Source organism: Salvelinus alpinus, chromosome 4 (assembly GCF_045679555.1).
Source record: "Salvelinus alpinus chromosome 4, SLU_Salpinus.1, whole genome shotgun sequence".
In the NCBI taxonomy this organism is placed as follows: domain Eukaryota; kingdom Metazoa; phylum Chordata; class Actinopteri; order Salmoniformes; family Salmonidae; genus Salvelinus; species Salvelinus alpinus.
The window spans coordinates 33,168,062-33,185,638 of record NC_092089.1 but is presented as its reverse complement, the minus strand read 5'-3'; the positions used below and the strand labels follow the sequence as shown (position 1 = coordinate 33,185,638).

At 44.4% G+C, this 17,577-nt stretch overlaps 1 protein-coding gene across 1 annotated transcript; it reads right to left on the bottom strand.

Moving 5' to 3' along the window:
* Window positions 1-1,190: 1,190 nt before the first annotated feature.
* Window positions 1,191-15,611, bottom strand: trpv6 (transient receptor potential cation channel, subfamily V, member 6). Its single transcript, XM_071396635.1, has 16 exons — window positions 15,557-15,611; window positions 13,881-14,041; window positions 10,007-10,227; window positions 9,755-9,895; window positions 9,571-9,669; window positions 9,301-9,476; window positions 9,085-9,237; window positions 8,931-9,010; window positions 8,696-8,831; window positions 8,493-8,579; window positions 8,309-8,385; window positions 8,028-8,193; window positions 7,811-7,877; window positions 7,368-7,636; window positions 7,052-7,158; window positions 1,191-1,997 (listed from the first exon to the last, which is right to left on the bottom strand). The coding sequence occupies exons 2-16, from the start codon at window positions 14,009-14,011 to the stop codon at window positions 1,730-1,732; spliced, it is 2,178 nt and encodes a 725-aa protein (XP_071252736.1). The 5' UTR covers window positions 14,012-14,041; window positions 15,557-15,611; the 3' UTR covers window positions 1,191-1,729.
* Between the last annotated feature and the right edge of the window lie 1,966 nt (window positions 15,612-17,577).

The following is a 17,577-nucleotide window of genomic DNA, read 5'->3' as shown; positions in this document are numbered from 1 at the left end:
TGAAACAGGAAAGGGCCTTCCCCAAATTGTTGCCATAAAGTTGGAAGCACAGAATCATCTAGAATGTCATTGTATGCTGTAACGTTAAGATTTCCCTTCGCTGGAACTAAGGGGCCTAGCCCGAACCATGAAAAACAGCCCCAGACCATTATTGATCCTCCACCAAACTTTACAGTTGGCACTTTGCATTTGAGCAAGTAGCGTTCTCCTGGCATCCGCTAAACCCAGATTCGTCAATCGGACTGCCAGATGGTGACGCGTAATTCATCACTCCAGAAAACGCGCTTCCACTTCTCCAGAGTCCAATGGCAGCGAGCTTTACACCAGTCCAACTGATGTTTGTCATTGTGTATGGTGATCTTAGGCTTGTGTGTGGCTGCTTGGCCATGGAAACCCATTTCATGATGCTCCCGACAAACAGTTATTGTGATGATGTTGCTTCCAGAAGCCGTTTGGAACTCGGTAGTGAGTGTTGCAACCGAGGACAGACGATTTTTACACGCTACGTGCTTCAGCACTCAGCGGTCCTGTTCTGTGAGCTTGTGTGGCCTACCACTTCGCAGCTGAGCCATTGTTGCTCCTAGACGTTCCCACTTCACAAAAACACCACTTGCAATTGACCGGGCAGCTCTAGCAGGGCAGACATTTGATGAACTGACTTGTTAGAAAAGATGGCATCCTCTGACGGTGCCACGTTGAATGTCACTGAGCTCTTAAGTATGTTCCCTTCTACTGCCAATTTGTGTCTATGGAGATTGTATGGCTATGTGCTCGATTTTATAAACCTGTCAGCAACAAGTGTGGCTGAAAATAGACGAATCCACTAATTTGAAGTAGTGCCATATACTTTTGGCCATGTGGTGTGTATTGTATCGTAAGACAAGAATTAAAACAATTTTTGTATTTTCTAAAGTCTAGCAACCTTGCCAGCTGGCATGCCTGCTAAGCTAGTTAGACAAGCCATTCTAACTTAATTGATAGCCTGAAATGACAAGGTAGCTAGTTACGAGGTTGTGAGATTGGGAACCCATCTACCTGGCTAGCTAAAACAAACTTTATAAAATTGCTAGGTGGCTAGTATGACAGAGAAACCTATTGTGACCACTGCACTCAGAACAGGTTCCGGTAGCAAAATGTAATAGAATTCTTAAATTGTTTATCTGGTCCGCACTCAAAAAAGAGATTCAAGGTTAATTTTGAGTATTTATTTCATTCAAGGGTGGGTAGATAGACAAACATTTCAGCCTTCGTCAGTGTCATCAGCATCCCCTCTGAAGGTGCACTTCATTAATGCTTGTTTTATTTATTCATCAAGAAGGAATCAACATAGCTTGATCAAATTAATTTACAAACAGTCCTGCCCATCACTGGCAGCTAAAATCAGATGAAACGCTGTGTGTCACTCGACACTCTCTCCTCCTTCACTCATGATACTGTCTTCACACATATCTTTGCTCAGTGGTTCACCTAGGAAGGAACCACTTACTAGGAAGAATATGGGGGAGGGGGCACTGATTGGGATGCTGTATACACTCTCATCATGGTTTTAAGCTATTTTTATGGAGTATGTAGGAGAGACTATATGTGTGTGCCTGAGTGTGTTTGCATGTGTGTGTCAAAATGTGTGTGTGCCCCGTATGGGTATGACGCCTCTGCATTCATGCTTGCATCACACGTATACTATATAATAACAATATAATGATCTGTTTTGCTGTCTTAAACCTCAGATCTATCTTACTTCCTGGTCATCCTCAGGCTCTTCCTGTTCCACATCTAAACCCAGAGCGCTGTGGCGAATCATCTGCCAGCATGCCAGGGACTTCCTGTTTCCATCTATCTCACCCCTGTGTTTGGGTCTGATCAGAGGGCTTCCAGGTCCTTTTGACATGTCAGTGTTCTCCGCCTCCTCCCGCTCCTTGCTCTGGTCCTCATCCTTAGAGAAGGCTTGGATGTAGCGACGCATCTTTTGCACCAGTGGGTCGTTGCGATCCTCAACCCTGCAATGGAGACATTAAGAGAGCCATTATAATATAAAGCCTGTATATTTTTTTTTATTTTTTTTTTATTTCACCTTTATTTAACCAGGTAGGCTAGTTGAGAACAAGTTCTCATTTGCAACTGCGACCTGGCCAAGATAAAGCATAGCAGTGTGAACAGACAACACAGAGTTACACATGGAGTAAACAATAAACAAGTCAATAACATGGTAGAAAAAAAAGAGAATCTATATACAATGTGTGCAAAAGGCATGAGGTAGGCAATAAATCGAATAATTACAATTTAGCAGATTAACACTGGAGTGATAAATCATCAGATGATCATGTGCAAGAAGAGATACTGGTGTGCAAAAGAGCAGAAAAGTAAATAAATAAAAGCAGTATGGGGGGTGAGGTAGGTAAATTGGGTGGGTAGTTTACAGATGGACTATGTACAGCTGCAGCGATCGGTTAGCTGCTCGGATAGCAGATTTTTAAAGTTGTTGAGGGAGATAAAAGTCTCCAACTTCAGAGATTTTTGCAATTCGTTCCAGTCGCAGGCAGCAGAGAACTGGAAGGAAAGGCGTCCAAATGAGGTTTTGGCTTTAGGGATGATCAGTGAGATACACCTGCTGGAGCGCGTGTTGCGGGTGGGTGTAGCCATCGTGACCAGTGAACTGAGATAAGGCGGCACTTTACCTAGCATAGCCTTGTAGATGACCTGGAGCCAGTGGGTCTGACGACGAACATGTAGCGAGGGCCAGCCGACTAGGGCATACAGGTCGCAGTGGTGGGTCGTATAAGGTGCTTTAGTAACAAAACGAATGGCACTGTGATAAACTGCATCCAGTTTGCTGAGTAGAGTATTGGAAGCTATTTTGTAGATGACATCGCCGAAGTCGAGGATCGGTAGGATAGTCAGTTTTACTAGGGTAAGTTTGGCGGCGTGAGTGAAGGAGGCTTTGTTGCGGAATAGAAAGCCGATTCTTGCTTTGATTTTGGATTGGAGATGTTTGATATGAGTCTGGAAGGAGAGTTTGCAGTCTAGCCAGACACCTAGGTACTTATAGATGTCCACATATTCTAGGTCGGAACCGTCCAGGGTGGTGATGCTAGTCGGGCGTGCGGGTGCAGGCAGCGAACGGTTGAAAAGCATGCATTTGGTTTTACTAGCGTTTAAGAGCAGTTGGAGGCCACGGAAGGAGTGTTGTATGGCATTGAAGCTCGTTTGGAGGTTAGATAGCACAGTGTCCACGGAAGGGCCGGAAGTATATAGAATGGTGTCGTCTGCGTAGAGGTGGATCAGGGAATCGCCCGCAGCAAGAGCAACATCATTGATGTATACAGAGAAAAGAGTCGGCCCGAGAATTGAACCCTGTGGTACCCCCATAGAGACTGCCAGAGGACCGGACAACATGCCCTCCGATTTGACACACTGAACTCTGTCTGCAAAGTAGTTGGTGAACCAGGCAAGGCAGTCATTAGAAAAACCGAGGCTACTGAGTCTGCCGATAAGAATATGGTGATTGACAGAGTCGAAAGCCTTGGCCAGGTCGATGAAGACGGCTGCACAGTAATGTCTTTTATCGATGGCGGTTATGATATCGTTTAGTACCTTGAGCGTGGCTGAGGTGCACCCATGACCGGCTCGGAAACCGGATTGCACAGCGGAGAAGGTACGGTGGGATTCGAGATGGTCAGTGATCTGTTTGTTGACTTGGCTTTCGAAGACCTTAGATAGGCAGGGCAGGATGGATATAGGTCTGTAACAGTTTGGGTCCAGGGTGTCTCCCCCTTTGAAGAGGGGGATGACCGCGGCAGCTTTCCAATCCTTGGGGATCTCAGATGATACGAAGGAGAGGTTGAACAGGCTGGTGATAGGGGGTGCGACAATGGCGGCGGACAGTTTCAGAAATAGGGGGTCCAGATTGTCAAGCCCAGCTGATTTGTATGGGTCCAGGTTTTCCAGCTCTTTCAGAACATCTGCTATCTGGATTTGGGTAAAGGAGAGGCTGGGGAGGCTTGGGCGAGTAGCAGCGGGGGGGGCGGGGCTGTTGGCCAAGGTTGGAGTCGCCAGGAGGAAGGCATGGCCAGCCATTGAGAAATGCTTGTTGAAGTCTTCGATTATCACGGATTTATCGGTGGTGACCGTGTTACCTAGCCTCAGTGCAGTGGGCAGCTGGGAGGAGGTGCTCTTGTTCTCCATGGACTTTACAGTATCCCAGAACTTTTTGGAGTTAGAGCTACAGGATGCAAATTTCTGCTTGAAAAAGCTGGCCTTTGCTTTCCTGACTGACTGCGTGTATTGGTTCCTGACTTCCCTGAACAGTTGCATATCGCGGGGGCTCTTCGATGCTATTGCAGTTCGCCACAGGATGTTTTTGTGCTGGTCGAGGGCAGTCAGGTCTGGAGTGAACCAAGGGCTATATCTGTTCTTGGTTCTGCATTTTTTGAACGGAGCATGCTTGTCTAATATGGTGAGGAAGTAACATTTAAAGAATGACCAGGCATCCTCAACTGACGGGATGAGGTCAATATCCTTCCAGGGTACCCGGGCCAGGTCGATTAGAAAGGCCTGCTCGCAGAAGTGTTTTAGGGAGCGTTTGACAGTGATGAGGGGTGGTCGTTTGACCGCGGACCCGTGGCGGATACAGGCAATGAGGCAGTGATCACTGAGATCTTGATTGAAGACAGCAGAGGTGTATTTGGAGGGCAGGTTGGTCAGGATAATGTCTATTAGGGTGCCCATGTTTACGGATTTAGGGTTGTACCTGGTGGGTTCCTTGATGATTTGTGTGAGATTGAGGGCATCAAGCTTGGATTGTAGGACTGCCGGGGTGTTAAGCATATCCCAGTTTAGGTCACCTAACAGAACAAACTCTGAAGCTAGATGGGGAGCGATCAATTCACAGATGGTGTCCAGGGCACAGCTGGGAGCTGAGGGGGGTCGGTAGCAGGCGGCAACAGTGAGAGACTTATTTCTGGAGAGATTAATTTTTAAAATTAGAAGTTCGAACTGTTTGGGCATAGACCTGGAAAGTATGACAGAACTTTGCAGGCTATCTCTGCAGTAGATTGCAACTCCTCCCCCTTTGGCAGTTCTATCTTGACGGAAAGTGTTATAGTTGGGTATGGAAATCTCAGAATTTTTGGTGGCCTTCCTAAGCCAGGATTCGGACACGGCAAGGACATCAGGGTTGGCAGAGTGTGCTAAAGCGGTGAGTAAGGCAAACTTAGGGAGGAGGCTTCTGATGTTGACATGCATGAGGCCAAGGCTTTTTCGATCACAGAAGTCAACAAATGAGGGTGACTGGGGACATGCAGGGCCTGGGTTTACCTCCACATCACCCGAGGAACAGAGGAGTAGTAGGATGAGGGTGCGGCTAAAGGCTATCAAAACTGGTCGCCTAGAGCGTTGGGGACAAAGAATAAAAGGAGCAGATTTATGGGCGTGGTAGAATAGATTCTGGGCATAATGTGCAGACAGGGGTATGGTGGGGCGTGGGTACAGCGGAGGCAAGCCCAGGCACTGGGTGATGATAAGAGAGGTTGTATCTCTGGACATGCTGGTCTCAATGGGTGAGGTCACCGCATGTGTGGGGGGTGGGACCAAGGAGGTATCAGAGGTACGGAGAGTGGAACTACAGGGTCCATTGCAAACCAAAACAATGATAATGATAACTAGCCTGAACAACAGTATGCAAGGCATATTGATATTTGAGAGAGACATACAATAAGGCATAAAGTGATTGCAGGTCTTGATTGGGAGAGCTAGCTAAAACAACAGGTAAGATAACAGCAGCAATAACAGGGTGCTAGTCTAACACAGCAACAACAGGTAAAAATGGCGACGACTAGGCAGAGAGGGTCGGATTAACTACACACAGATCCTGAGTTAAAGCACAGAGCCGACAGATAAAACACAAATAAACAGAATGGAGTACCGTGAATTAATGGACAGTCAAGCATGCATCAGCTATGTAGCCAAGTGATCATAGTGTCCAGGGGGCAGCCGTAGATGGAGCAGGGAGGCCTCCACTAAGCTAGCACGCGGCGTTTAAAGTTAGTAGCCCGGGGGGTGGTCTGCTCAGACGGAGGGGGTCTGCTCAGACGTGGTCGTGTCGACAGAGAATCCAAGCCAGATGGCGATGGCGAAAGAGAGGTTGTGAATTGTAGAATTGTGTTTGCTAACTGGTGCTAGCTTCGTGGCAGTGGCGCTAGCTGCGCTAGCTACAAGCTAGCTGTGAGGATCAGAAGTAGTGGCTCAGGGATTACGGCAGGAATCCGGCGTTGTTGTCGAGAGACAGTCCGATGCTGGTAAATTGGTGAGTAATATCCAGGCTAATAACAGGGCTGGTGTCTGTGCAGAAGGTAAAAGCTACTAGCAGCGGCAAAAAAATGGCTAAATTAGCTTGTAGCTGGTATTGTAGCCCAAGAATTCGCTGGTAGACCTCTTCAGCTAGCCGGCAGATGGGCCTAGCTCGAGGCTAGCTCAAGGCTAACTGGTGCTTGCTTCGGGACAGAGGTGTTAGCCAGTAGTAGCCACTCGGTTGCAGCTAGCTAGCTGTGATGATACGGTGTAATTGTCCAGAGCTTGCGTCAGGAATCCGGTGATGTGGTAGAGAAAAAGCAGTCCTATATGCTCTGGGTTGATATCGCGCTTGCAGACTGGCAGGTATTGGCCCGGTATTGAAGCTGGCTGTGTCTGAGTTGAGGGTGAAGACCGCAGCAGTGGCTAACTGACTGCTAGTTATCTGGCTAGCTTCTGATTGGGGTTACGGTTCTAAAGTATAAAAAAATAGCAGGTCCGTACCACATTGGGTGAGGCGGAATGTAGGAATGTATATTCAGTTCCTAGATGGAAAGTGAAATTAAAATATATACGAAATGTATACGAAAAATACGAAGACTATTTACACGGGACAGGACAAGACAAAGACACGCCCGACTGCTACGCCATCTTGGATCATCAAGAGATCCCCATATGATGGGGATGGGGAAACACTGTTAACACCACCACACCTAAGACAGAGAGTACAGTAATAGGCCAGTTAGATGAAGTGTTGTTGTCTTACCGGAGGTACCACCGCTCCCCCAGGCCGTAGAGCAGACCACACACCCCCAGGCGGGGCCACAGGCAGCGGGGCAACCTCCTCTCCAACATCAGGGTAGTGGCCACCACCTACACACAGTGAGCAGGGACAAAGGACATAAGGATCATTAGAATGGCACTGATTGGGATGCTGTATACACTTTCATCATGGTTGTAAGCTATTTTTATGGAGTATGTAAAAATTTGATTTGATGTAGGAGAGACTATGTGTGTGTGCCTGAGTGTGTATGTGCATGTGTGTGTGTCAAAATGTGTGTGTGTGTGTGTGTGTGGCACACCTGTGTCCTCCAGAGCTCGTCCCTCTCCTGGGCAACTCTCCATTGTGTATCACTCATCATGGCTGTGAGTAGGTTGAGCAGCAGTATGTAGGAGACCACAGAGAAGGTGCAGTGCAGCACATGGACAATAGGGGGCGTTGTGATGGTGTGGTCCACTGGCAGGTCTATCAGACCCACACTCAGCTCAAACTGGGAGAACAGAGTGATGGGGAAGGAGCGGTACGCAGGTAGAGAGTCTGGGTCCTGAGTCATGTACACCATCCACAGGGCTGGGAGGGAGGGAGGGAGGGAGGGAGGGAGGGAGGGAGGGAGGGAGGGAGGGAGGGAGGGAGGGAGGGAGGGAGGGAGGATAACCGGCAAATAAAAATAGTAATTATATTTGGTTTAATACATTTGTACTATTAATATGGTTTTTGAGTTTCTCTTTACCAGAATGTACTTACAGGTGGAAAACCCTATGAGCACGATGAAGCTCAGCCACATGAACCTGGTCAGGTCTCCAAATATAATCTAGGAGGAAATGAGACAAAACACCACAACAGTTTAATATGGGAATCAAAACAGAAAAAACATACGTTCTACAGTAACGTCACGCCAATGCTTGTGTGTGTGTGTGTGTGTGCGTGCATGCACATGTGTGTGTCTGCTTCCCTTACATACCTTCTGTATCATGATGACGTAAGGCCCCAACATCTGAAAGCCTCGGGCGAAGAACATGACGTTGCTCCAGCCAAGCACCAGACACACAGCCATGACAACTGCCTCCCCCTGCACCCCACTGACCCTGAACACACACAGCAGCACCACCAGGAACGCATAGAAAATACTGGGGAGGAAACACAGATTATTACACAGGTTATAAATGCTACATAGACATGACATAACACAACAACATCACTAGGCAGGTAATAAAGGCTAGATAGGCACCAAGGTTGACTTACAGAATGACATGGAAGGGTCCCCCCAGGGCCGTCTGTCCAAAGTACTGCTTGGCCCCCACTCTCAGCATATCTGGGATCTTAGGGATTGGGAATAACACAGATTATATTGACAGCCAATAATGTGATCTAATCTACAGTGTAAATATAAGTGACATGTAAAACTATTGGGTGATGTATGTTTTACCTCCAGTAGCAGAATAACCAGGGCACCCAGGACACTGATCATCTCTCCTGCCAGACGCAAGTTGTCCCCATAGGTCACATAACTCTCCTACAGGGACAGGGACAGAGAACAGGGCACGTGGATCACAAAGGGTTCATATGAACACCTCTGATTGAGGTTTGCACACAGGCTGTCATATGAAGACGCCTTCATGTCTCCCCCACCTTCAGAGTTTTCTGCACGCGGATGGTTTTGTCCATGTCAGATACAGTGTAATTCTCTGGAGCGTCCTTTAGAGGGCGATACACACAACACAGTGTGAAGGTCCCAATGTACAGGAGGTACAGCAGCAGCAACAACCTGTACACAACACAATAATAACATTACAACATTAAACATAAACAAATGACAGCATCTCAAACACAACATCAGAACATGATCCACTGTATGTGTTGTTACCTAAAGTAGTGTTTTCCATAGAGGTTCCACTTGAGACTGACCAATTGCCTAACAGGAGTCACTTCCAGTATCCTCCTTGCCTGAAGTAGGAGATCATCATCAGTTTCCCTGTACTGTATATTACAATGTATCATGTTTGTGTACTGTACTGTACCTCTCTCCTCTGGCTGCCCACGATGAGCTCAAGCACAGAGCAGTCGTCGTCGGCGACCAAGGAGTCGATCTCTGTGAGGTCATAGAGGTTAGAGGTCAAGGGTCCCAGGTTCCACTGGTTGATTCGCCTCCGATTGACCAGGTGCTGGAATGCCTGGGAGGGAGAGATGTTGTTTTATTTTTATTTTTTACTTTCTATCCCTCTATCCATGCTCACCACAAGGTTGCCCTCCTTGGCAGCCAGTTTGAAGGGCGTTAAGCCATGGTAGTTGGGCACCATGTCCAGTGGCACAGCCTGGTCCAGCTCAACGTCACGTGCCAACAGCAGATCCAACGCCAGGCATGCTATAGTCTTATTGGGCTGCAGGACCAGGATGTGGAGCACTGTGTTACCTAGGGGGGAGAGAGGGAGATATTAAACTGCTGAAAAAGGGAGAATAGAGAGGGGAGGGGCAGAACGAGGAGAAGAAAGAGGAATGTTTCATACCAATGGAGTCCTGGGCCCTGGTGCTGGCTCCTGCGTTGATCACCATGGAGATGATGTCCTGATTCCCCACACAGGCCGCAAATGCCAGAATGTGCTCACCTAAAGTAAAGCCCACGGAATCAAATAACCACATTTCCCAAAATGCACTGCTCTACTCCTTACAGACCACAAACAATCATCTTACCATAGTAGAGAAGCCCTCCTCTTCTCTTCCTGAAGTACAGGCCTGTGACTCTGGGCGTGGCCACATCCGCCCCTCGACCAATCAGACTGCGGACCAGGTTAACGTTCTGATTCACCACGGCAATGTGGAGAGGTGTCATGCCTGATTGAGAGTGAGTAAGAGAGAGAATATATTATTGCGTGAATAAATATCTGTGTGAGTTTTATGATATTATAGTGTGTGTTTGTTCATTGTGTGTGAGAGTATATGTACCAAGGAAGAGGTCAGAGGTCATGGGTTCATTGATGAGTTCAGGTGCTCCGTCCATCAGAGCTACGGCAGCATCCATGTTATCATTCAGAACTGCCACATGCAGCGCGGTCTCCCCCAGAGCACCTCTCTCAAAGATGTTAGTGGATGCACAGTCCAGAAGTTTCTTAATGCAACCTGCACTGTTCTCTTTGGCCGCAAAGAAGAGAGGGATGTCATTTGTCCTATGGGAGAGAGAGTGTGTTTGCAAGTTTGAATTCAAATGCTGCATTCATAACATGTCGTAATTATCAGCATATGACTGGGAAAAATCCACTTGAATGCTCCTCCAGCTGGTAATTACTAGTGGGAAACTGTCTATCATCTCTGAGCGCAGACTTCTCCCACATGCTGAGCTCTGATGTCACATTCCACTGAGCACAGACATCAGTTCAACGTCTAATTTTGATTTACATTTGGTTGAGTTGTCAGCTATTGTGAATTCAACAGGAAATCAACAAAAAATGTGGCCTTGTCATTGTATTTAGGTTAAAATGCCCTTATGTTGATGACTTTTTCCAAATCCAATAAGTTTTCCATGTTGATTCAAAATAGATCACATAGATTTCTTGGGTTGAAATGAAGTGGAAACAACGTTGATTTGCCAAGTGGGATACTAAGGAAATTACCTCGATAGCAGTATTTTTGGCAGTTAAGTGCAACAACAAAACATAATAAAAAAATACAAACGATTAATAACCTCTTTGGGCTAGGGGGCAGTATTTTGACGTTTGGATGACAAGCGTGCCCAAAGTAAACTGCCTATTACTCAGGCCCAGAAGCTAGGATATGCATATAATTGGTCGATTTGGATAGAAAACACTCTAAAGTTTCTAAAACTGTTAAAATAATGTCTGTGAGTATAACAGAACTGATATGGCAGGCGAAAACCCGAGGACAAACCATCCAGAAAAAATACATTTTCAGCCCAAGATTGATTCCTATGGATGTCATTTTTTAAATGAAGGGAATACCTCCCAGATTGTAGTTCCTAGGGCTTCCACTAGATGTCAACAGTCTTTAGAAAGAATTTCAGGCTTGTTTTTGGAAAAATGAGCTAGAATTTGTAGTTTTTCTAAGTTGCTCCCATTTTGGCTGTAGTGTTTGTTACGCGTTCTGGTGAATGCGCGTACTTTGTTGTTTATCTCCGGTAATGACAATAACGATTCTCCGTCTTAAATTTGATCGTTTATTTATGTATTAGGGTACCCGAGGTTTGATTATAAACGTTGTTTGACTTGTTTGGAGAAGTTTATTGGTAACGTTTGGGATTCATTGTGTATGCATTTTGAAGGAGGGAAACCGGTGGATTATTGAATGAAGCGCGCCAGCTAAACTGAGTTTTTGAGGGTATAAAGACGGACTTTATCGAACAAAATGACCATTTGTGATGTAGCTGGGACCTTTTGGAGTGCCAACAGAAGATCTTCAAAGGTAAGTGATTTATTTTATCGCTATTTCTGACTTTTGTGGCGCATGTGCCTGGTTGGAAAATGTTTTTAATGCATTTGTGTGCTGAGCGCTGTCCTCAGATAATCGCATGGTGTGCTTTCGTCGTAAAGCCTTTTTGAAATCTGACACAGCGGCTGGATTAACAAGTTAAGCTTTTAACTGATGTATGACACTTGTATTTTCATGACTGTTAAATATTACTTTTTCTGTAATTTGAATTTCGCGCTCTGCAATTTCACCGGAAGTTGTCGAGATGGGACGCTAGCATCCCACTGATCTGCAAGAATGAATATGGTTTTGGATCACTACAATTTGTTTATGAGCATGATAGCTGTACTTTTAGTTTATGGTTGACGCAGCTTGTTTGCCATTACAGGCTGACTACACCGCTCGCATCGCGTGTGCGAGTGTTGCAAAATAAATTTAGAAATCTATATTATTCAATTATTGCACCCACACACTGCTTGCGCGCACCATCGAGCGTCTGCATTGCCATGGGCTAAAATAGAAGTCAGTTCTATTTGTGACGCAGATCGCGCTGCAAGTCCTGCCTCTCCCATCTCCTCATTGGTTTATAGAAGCAGGTACCCACATGCCATCTCCTCATTGGGTATACCCACGTAGGTGACTGAAAGACGAAATAGGTTGGTGACGGTAACATAATTTATGAAAGTTGCCAATCGCAATACAGTCGTGGCCAAAAGTTTTGAGAATGACACAAATATTAATTTTCACAAAGTCTGCTGCCTCAGTTTGTATGATGGCAATTTGCATATACTCCATAATGTTATGAAGAGTGATCAGATGAATTGCAAATAATTGCAAAGTCCCTCTTTGCCATGCAAATGAACTGAATCCCTCCAAAACATTTCCACTGCATTTCAGCCCTGCCACAAAAGGACCAGCTGACATCATGTCAGTGATTCTGTCGTTAACACAGGTGTGAGTGTTGACGAGGACAAGGCTGGAGATCACGCTGTCATGCTGATTGAGTTCAAATAACAGACTGGAAGCTTCAAAAGGAGGGTGGTGCTTGGAATCATTGTTCTTCCTCTGTCAATCATGGTTACCTGCAAGGAAACATGTGCCGTCATCATTGTTTTGCACAAAAAGGGCTTCACAGGCAAGAATATTGCTGCCAGTAAGATTGCACCTAAATCAACCATTTATCGGATCATCAAGAACTTCAAGGAGAGCAGTTCAATTGTTGTGAAGAAGGCTTCAGGCCCACTCCAGCCAAGGGAGTGGGCTCACTCACAATTTTGCCTAAGAACTCAGCCATGAATAAAGAATGGTACCAACACATCCTCCGAGAGCAACTTCCCCCAACCATCCAGGAACAGTTTGGTGACGAACAATGCCTTTTCCAGCCTGATGGAGCACCTTGCCACAAGACAAAAGTGATAACTAAGTGCTCGGGGAACAAAACATTGATATTTTGGGTCCATGGCCAGGAAACTCCCCAGACCTTAATCCCATTGAGAACTTGTGGTCAATCCTCAAGAGGCGGGTGGACAAACAAAAACCCACAAACTCTGACAAACTCCAAGCTTTGATTATGGAAGAATGGGCTGCCATCAGCCAGGATGTGGCCCAGAAGTTAATTGACAGCATGCCAGAGCGGATTGCAGAGGTCTTGAAAAAGAAGGGTCAAATATTGACTCTTTGCATCAACTTCATGTAATTATCAATAAAAGCCTTTGACACTTATGAAATGCTTGTAATTATACTTCAGTATTCCATAGTAACATCTGACAAAAATACCTAAAGATACTGAAGCAGCAAACTTTGTGACAATTAATATTTGTGTCATTCTCAAAACTTTTGGCCACGACTGTATAAAGTCAAGAGAAGAAAAGGCCTGGTAGGAGAGATGACTAGAAACGATTCGGTTGACCGTTTTATGTGTGGATTAATTGGTGGAGTAGATTGCATTTCAGATAAAATAACAACTCAATGTTTATATTCCTGGACAAATTAGCTAGCAACAGCAAGCTAGCTAAATAGGACAAATTAGCTAGCAACAGAAAGCTAGCTAAATAGGACAAATTAGCTAGAAAGTGCAGGCTAGCTAGCTAAATTGCCATAAATGTTTAATGCTATTCGACCTGTCCCCAGATTAATATAATTGGTTCAGAGTTTGTTTTGAAATTTGAACCTGCGTGTCGTGATTGCGTTTGGTGTGGGGGGACAAAATACATTTATGCACGATGGCGCACGCGCGCAGCCGGTTTGGGTTTAGCCAATCAGCGTTCAAAGCATGTGAACACACACAACTCGTTGCTTCCAGGTTACAATTAGTATTTTCAGAGTTTCCCACTTGTAATAATATAATATCAACCAATACCTGACAGTCGCTGTTATTTTTTACCAATAGGAAACTCACCTTTTGTTCTGCAGCAAAAAAGTTTCATCCAGCATCTCTTTCCACCCCTTCCTGTTCTGGAGGCGGAACCTAAGCTGGCTCCACCAATGGTTGAGCTCACCTGGAGCAGATCTTGCCAAGGGCGGTGCCATCCTCTCATATGGTTAGTCAATTTGAAATGGCTGGAAGGAGAGAGAGGTGCATGTGTGTGAGAGAAATTGAGTGTCAGAAACAGAGATGTTCTACCATCAGATTTAACTCAGAAAGAAATACATCCTTCTCCTTATGTACTAGGGACTCAAATCAAATCTAGAATGTGTGAGCTGTCAGCAAACTAACTGACAGATCATTCAGGTCTGCACCATTCCACAGACCAGAGCTGAACCTGAATCAGAGGTCCATATTTCCCCATTAATCCAGGCAAAGGAAGATGTCCACAATAACGTAGTTTTTCTCTATTCTATCCTATTCTAAACAGTTCTGTAAAATGTAAAAGGTTAAAACTTATTGTTCCACAAAAAGAGTGCCTTTTGCATCCCTTCGATATTTCAAGTAGAAATTGTGCACCAATATTGCATTTTAAGACCCTGATATATTAAATGAAGTGCCCTTGACATTTAAAAAATATTTGTTACATTTTATTCGTTTTAGCAGACGCTCTCATCCAGAGCGAATTAAAGTAGTCAGTGCGTACATTTTGTACTGAATTCCCCCCGTGGGAATCAAACCCACAGCAACCCTGACGTTGCAAGCGCCATGTACTACCAACTGAGCAACACACGAAATTAACTGATACACTTCGAGAAAACAACCGCTCACATATCCAAGATTGTGTCCCAAATGTCACCCCATAGCCTATGTAATACACGACTCCTGACCAGAGCCCTATGGCCCTGGTCTAAAGTGGTGCTCTTTAACAGGGAATAGGGTGCCATCTGGGACATAGCCTTAGAAAGGCCATTCTCTCCTTCTCTTATCGCTTTAATACATACCATATGGAGAATTCAATATATCAGATTTTTTTGATGAATAAAGACTTGCTAAAGTACCCAAATTCAGTATTTTGACATGTCCCTCTGTGCACCCTATGTGACTTCTAGGAAGATTGCTACCCACTTAACCCAAACATTTCTCTTAAGTTTAAGTCATTTTTGAAAATGATTGTCCCTCATTTTAAGGTCAACCCTGTTGTGTGAACTGAACTCTCAATTCAAAATGGGTAAACTGTTCCTTTTAAAATATTTTTTTCTAAAGAAGCATTTAACATCTAATAGTCAAATCATAGTGTAAAAGCAGGTGAGCTGGTTCTACTCTTTTTGGCCATTTTATGTTGTTTTGTGGTGGAATACTAAGCGGGTCAAGCTCAACACGCCAACACTATTACCCATAGATAGACAGGCTAGAATTTTTTTAACAATTACACTTTTATTGTGAAGCTTGTATTCAATTGCCACTCCCTGTTGCAAACAACAAGCTTCAATTCTGCCTGTTACAAGGGGATTCATGGCTGATTTAAGATGAAATCGTCAACCCTGTTACTTTATTTGGCACTTTTTATAGTATTTTTTATTTTATTTTATCACTTGAGATGGCAAAAAAAACTATTATGACAGAATGTTAACATTTTGCGAAATCACTTTTTTAAAATGAAGTTATACTTCTCAAAAGGCCCTGAATTGGTGGAGTGACCCACTTACCTTTTACAGAAGAAAACGGTTAGTCCTTTACTCCTAATTGACAGTCAGGTACTATGGGATTCACAGGTGGTGATCTTTATATATGGAGAGGAGGTCAAGAGGAGGGGAGGAGGTCAAGAGTAGGATAGATGTCAGAGAGAGGAGGGAGGAGAGAGGGAGGGGCCAAATGGTGGAAAGGAGTAGTAGTCATAACTTGAGCATTATCTTTAGGGAAGATCCATACTTTTATTGGAATCATTTACTGCAGTATACCAAGGCTGCTTGACATTTTGCTAAAACGTTTTGAACGCTAAAGACTGCTCTGGCCTTGCGCTTGACCGTCACACTCAGTTTACCTGGCAGATGTCCTGAGTCTGGTCCATGGTCCATAGATCTCCCCCATGGCTGATTTTCAGCCCCTGCATCACCCCCATGTAAAAAATGTCAACATCATGACAGTCAACACTTTTTGGTCTTTATTCTCAGTGAACCGTTCAGATAACCGGTTCGAAAGTCATCTACCTTTCAAATGTCTCACTACTGGTGTGTAATCAAAAACCTCATATTGAGTTGAGCTTGTCTACCTGGACATATATTTGCTGTTTCAGCTGTATGATCGTATAGACACCTTACCTGTCAGGTCTATGGAAACTACTTTTGACTGGCTGTGATCTAGTTAAATCTACACTGAAAAAAATACATGTTCTTAAATGGTTCTTCTTTAGCTCTTAAGGTTCCTTGGAGAACTCTTGTCCTATAAAGAACCTTTGAGTTAAGTGTGGGGTTCTTGACATGGCATCTACAGTTCTTCAGAATTCTAAAAGGTTCTTGAAATGTATGGAAACCTGCAGATGTGTCAGGTTTCCATACATTTAAAAAAAAAATGTTTTTTTCAAAATGTATGTTTTTTATGTACATTGATTGATTAATTCATCTTATGCTACTCAAATATAAATAACATACATTTTTTCTAAACTATTCCAATCTGTTACTTGGACTTATTGCACCCGTTACTGAAAGGGTTGTTTCAGTTTAGATGTTTAAGGCAGTCTCATATCTTAGTCTTCCCAACCCTAGCACTGGCAGTCATTCTGAATGCAGGTTGTGGGTGACTAAAATATTCCAATTGTTGTATATCACCACTCTGGCTGGATTTCAATAGGAATTACACATCACTTTGCAAGTCAGCATAAAGTGAATTTCAGGCCACTGAATTAAGGTAAAACTAGGCCCTCAAAATAAGGCCTTTTGAAATAGATAATGTATTTTCTTCAACAATGACAACATATTCACTTAGAATCTCACTTGGTGAAGGCCACAGAACTGAAAATGATTGAATGCAACAACCACGTCTCGGTCACTAGCAAACACAGTCATGGGTGGTACTGGTAAGTAGTGATGTTACGTTTAAAACTGGAGCTCTGAGGCATGCATCAAAATCGCTAAGCAGCTACCTTCAAAGCGGTGTGCCGATGCTTGTATCACTTTATCAGAAGTACTTCATCAAAGACACCCGAAGCTTTGTTTGGTCACGTGTTTTTTCAAACCTCGCAAAATGCGAGATCCCACTGATTTCTCGGTGGTTTGGGCTCTTTCGTTGATTCCAAGCTGCTTTCAAACGCTGACTTCTGCTGGACACCGTACTTGCACCTGATCGGTAGCTTAGCAAGTAGAGTAGGGAACTATGGAACATTCATAGATGTGAGGGTATGAGGTTGAATCTTGTTGTAGGCACACTACTTAGAAAATAGTTTTATTTGAAACCACACTTTCTGTGCTGTTGTTCAAATAATTTGTTTTGTTTAATATAGTTTAAGCTTCTGTCTTAACCTCACTAGGGTATGTGGGATGCTAGCGTCCCACCTCGTCAACAGCCAGTGAAACTGCAGGGCGCCAAATTCAAAACAACAGAAATCCCATAATTAAAATTCCTCAAACATACAAGTATTTTACACCATTTTAAAGATACACTTGTTGTAAATCCAGCAACAGTGTCCGATTTCAAAAAGGCTTTATGACGAAAGCACACCAAACGATTATGT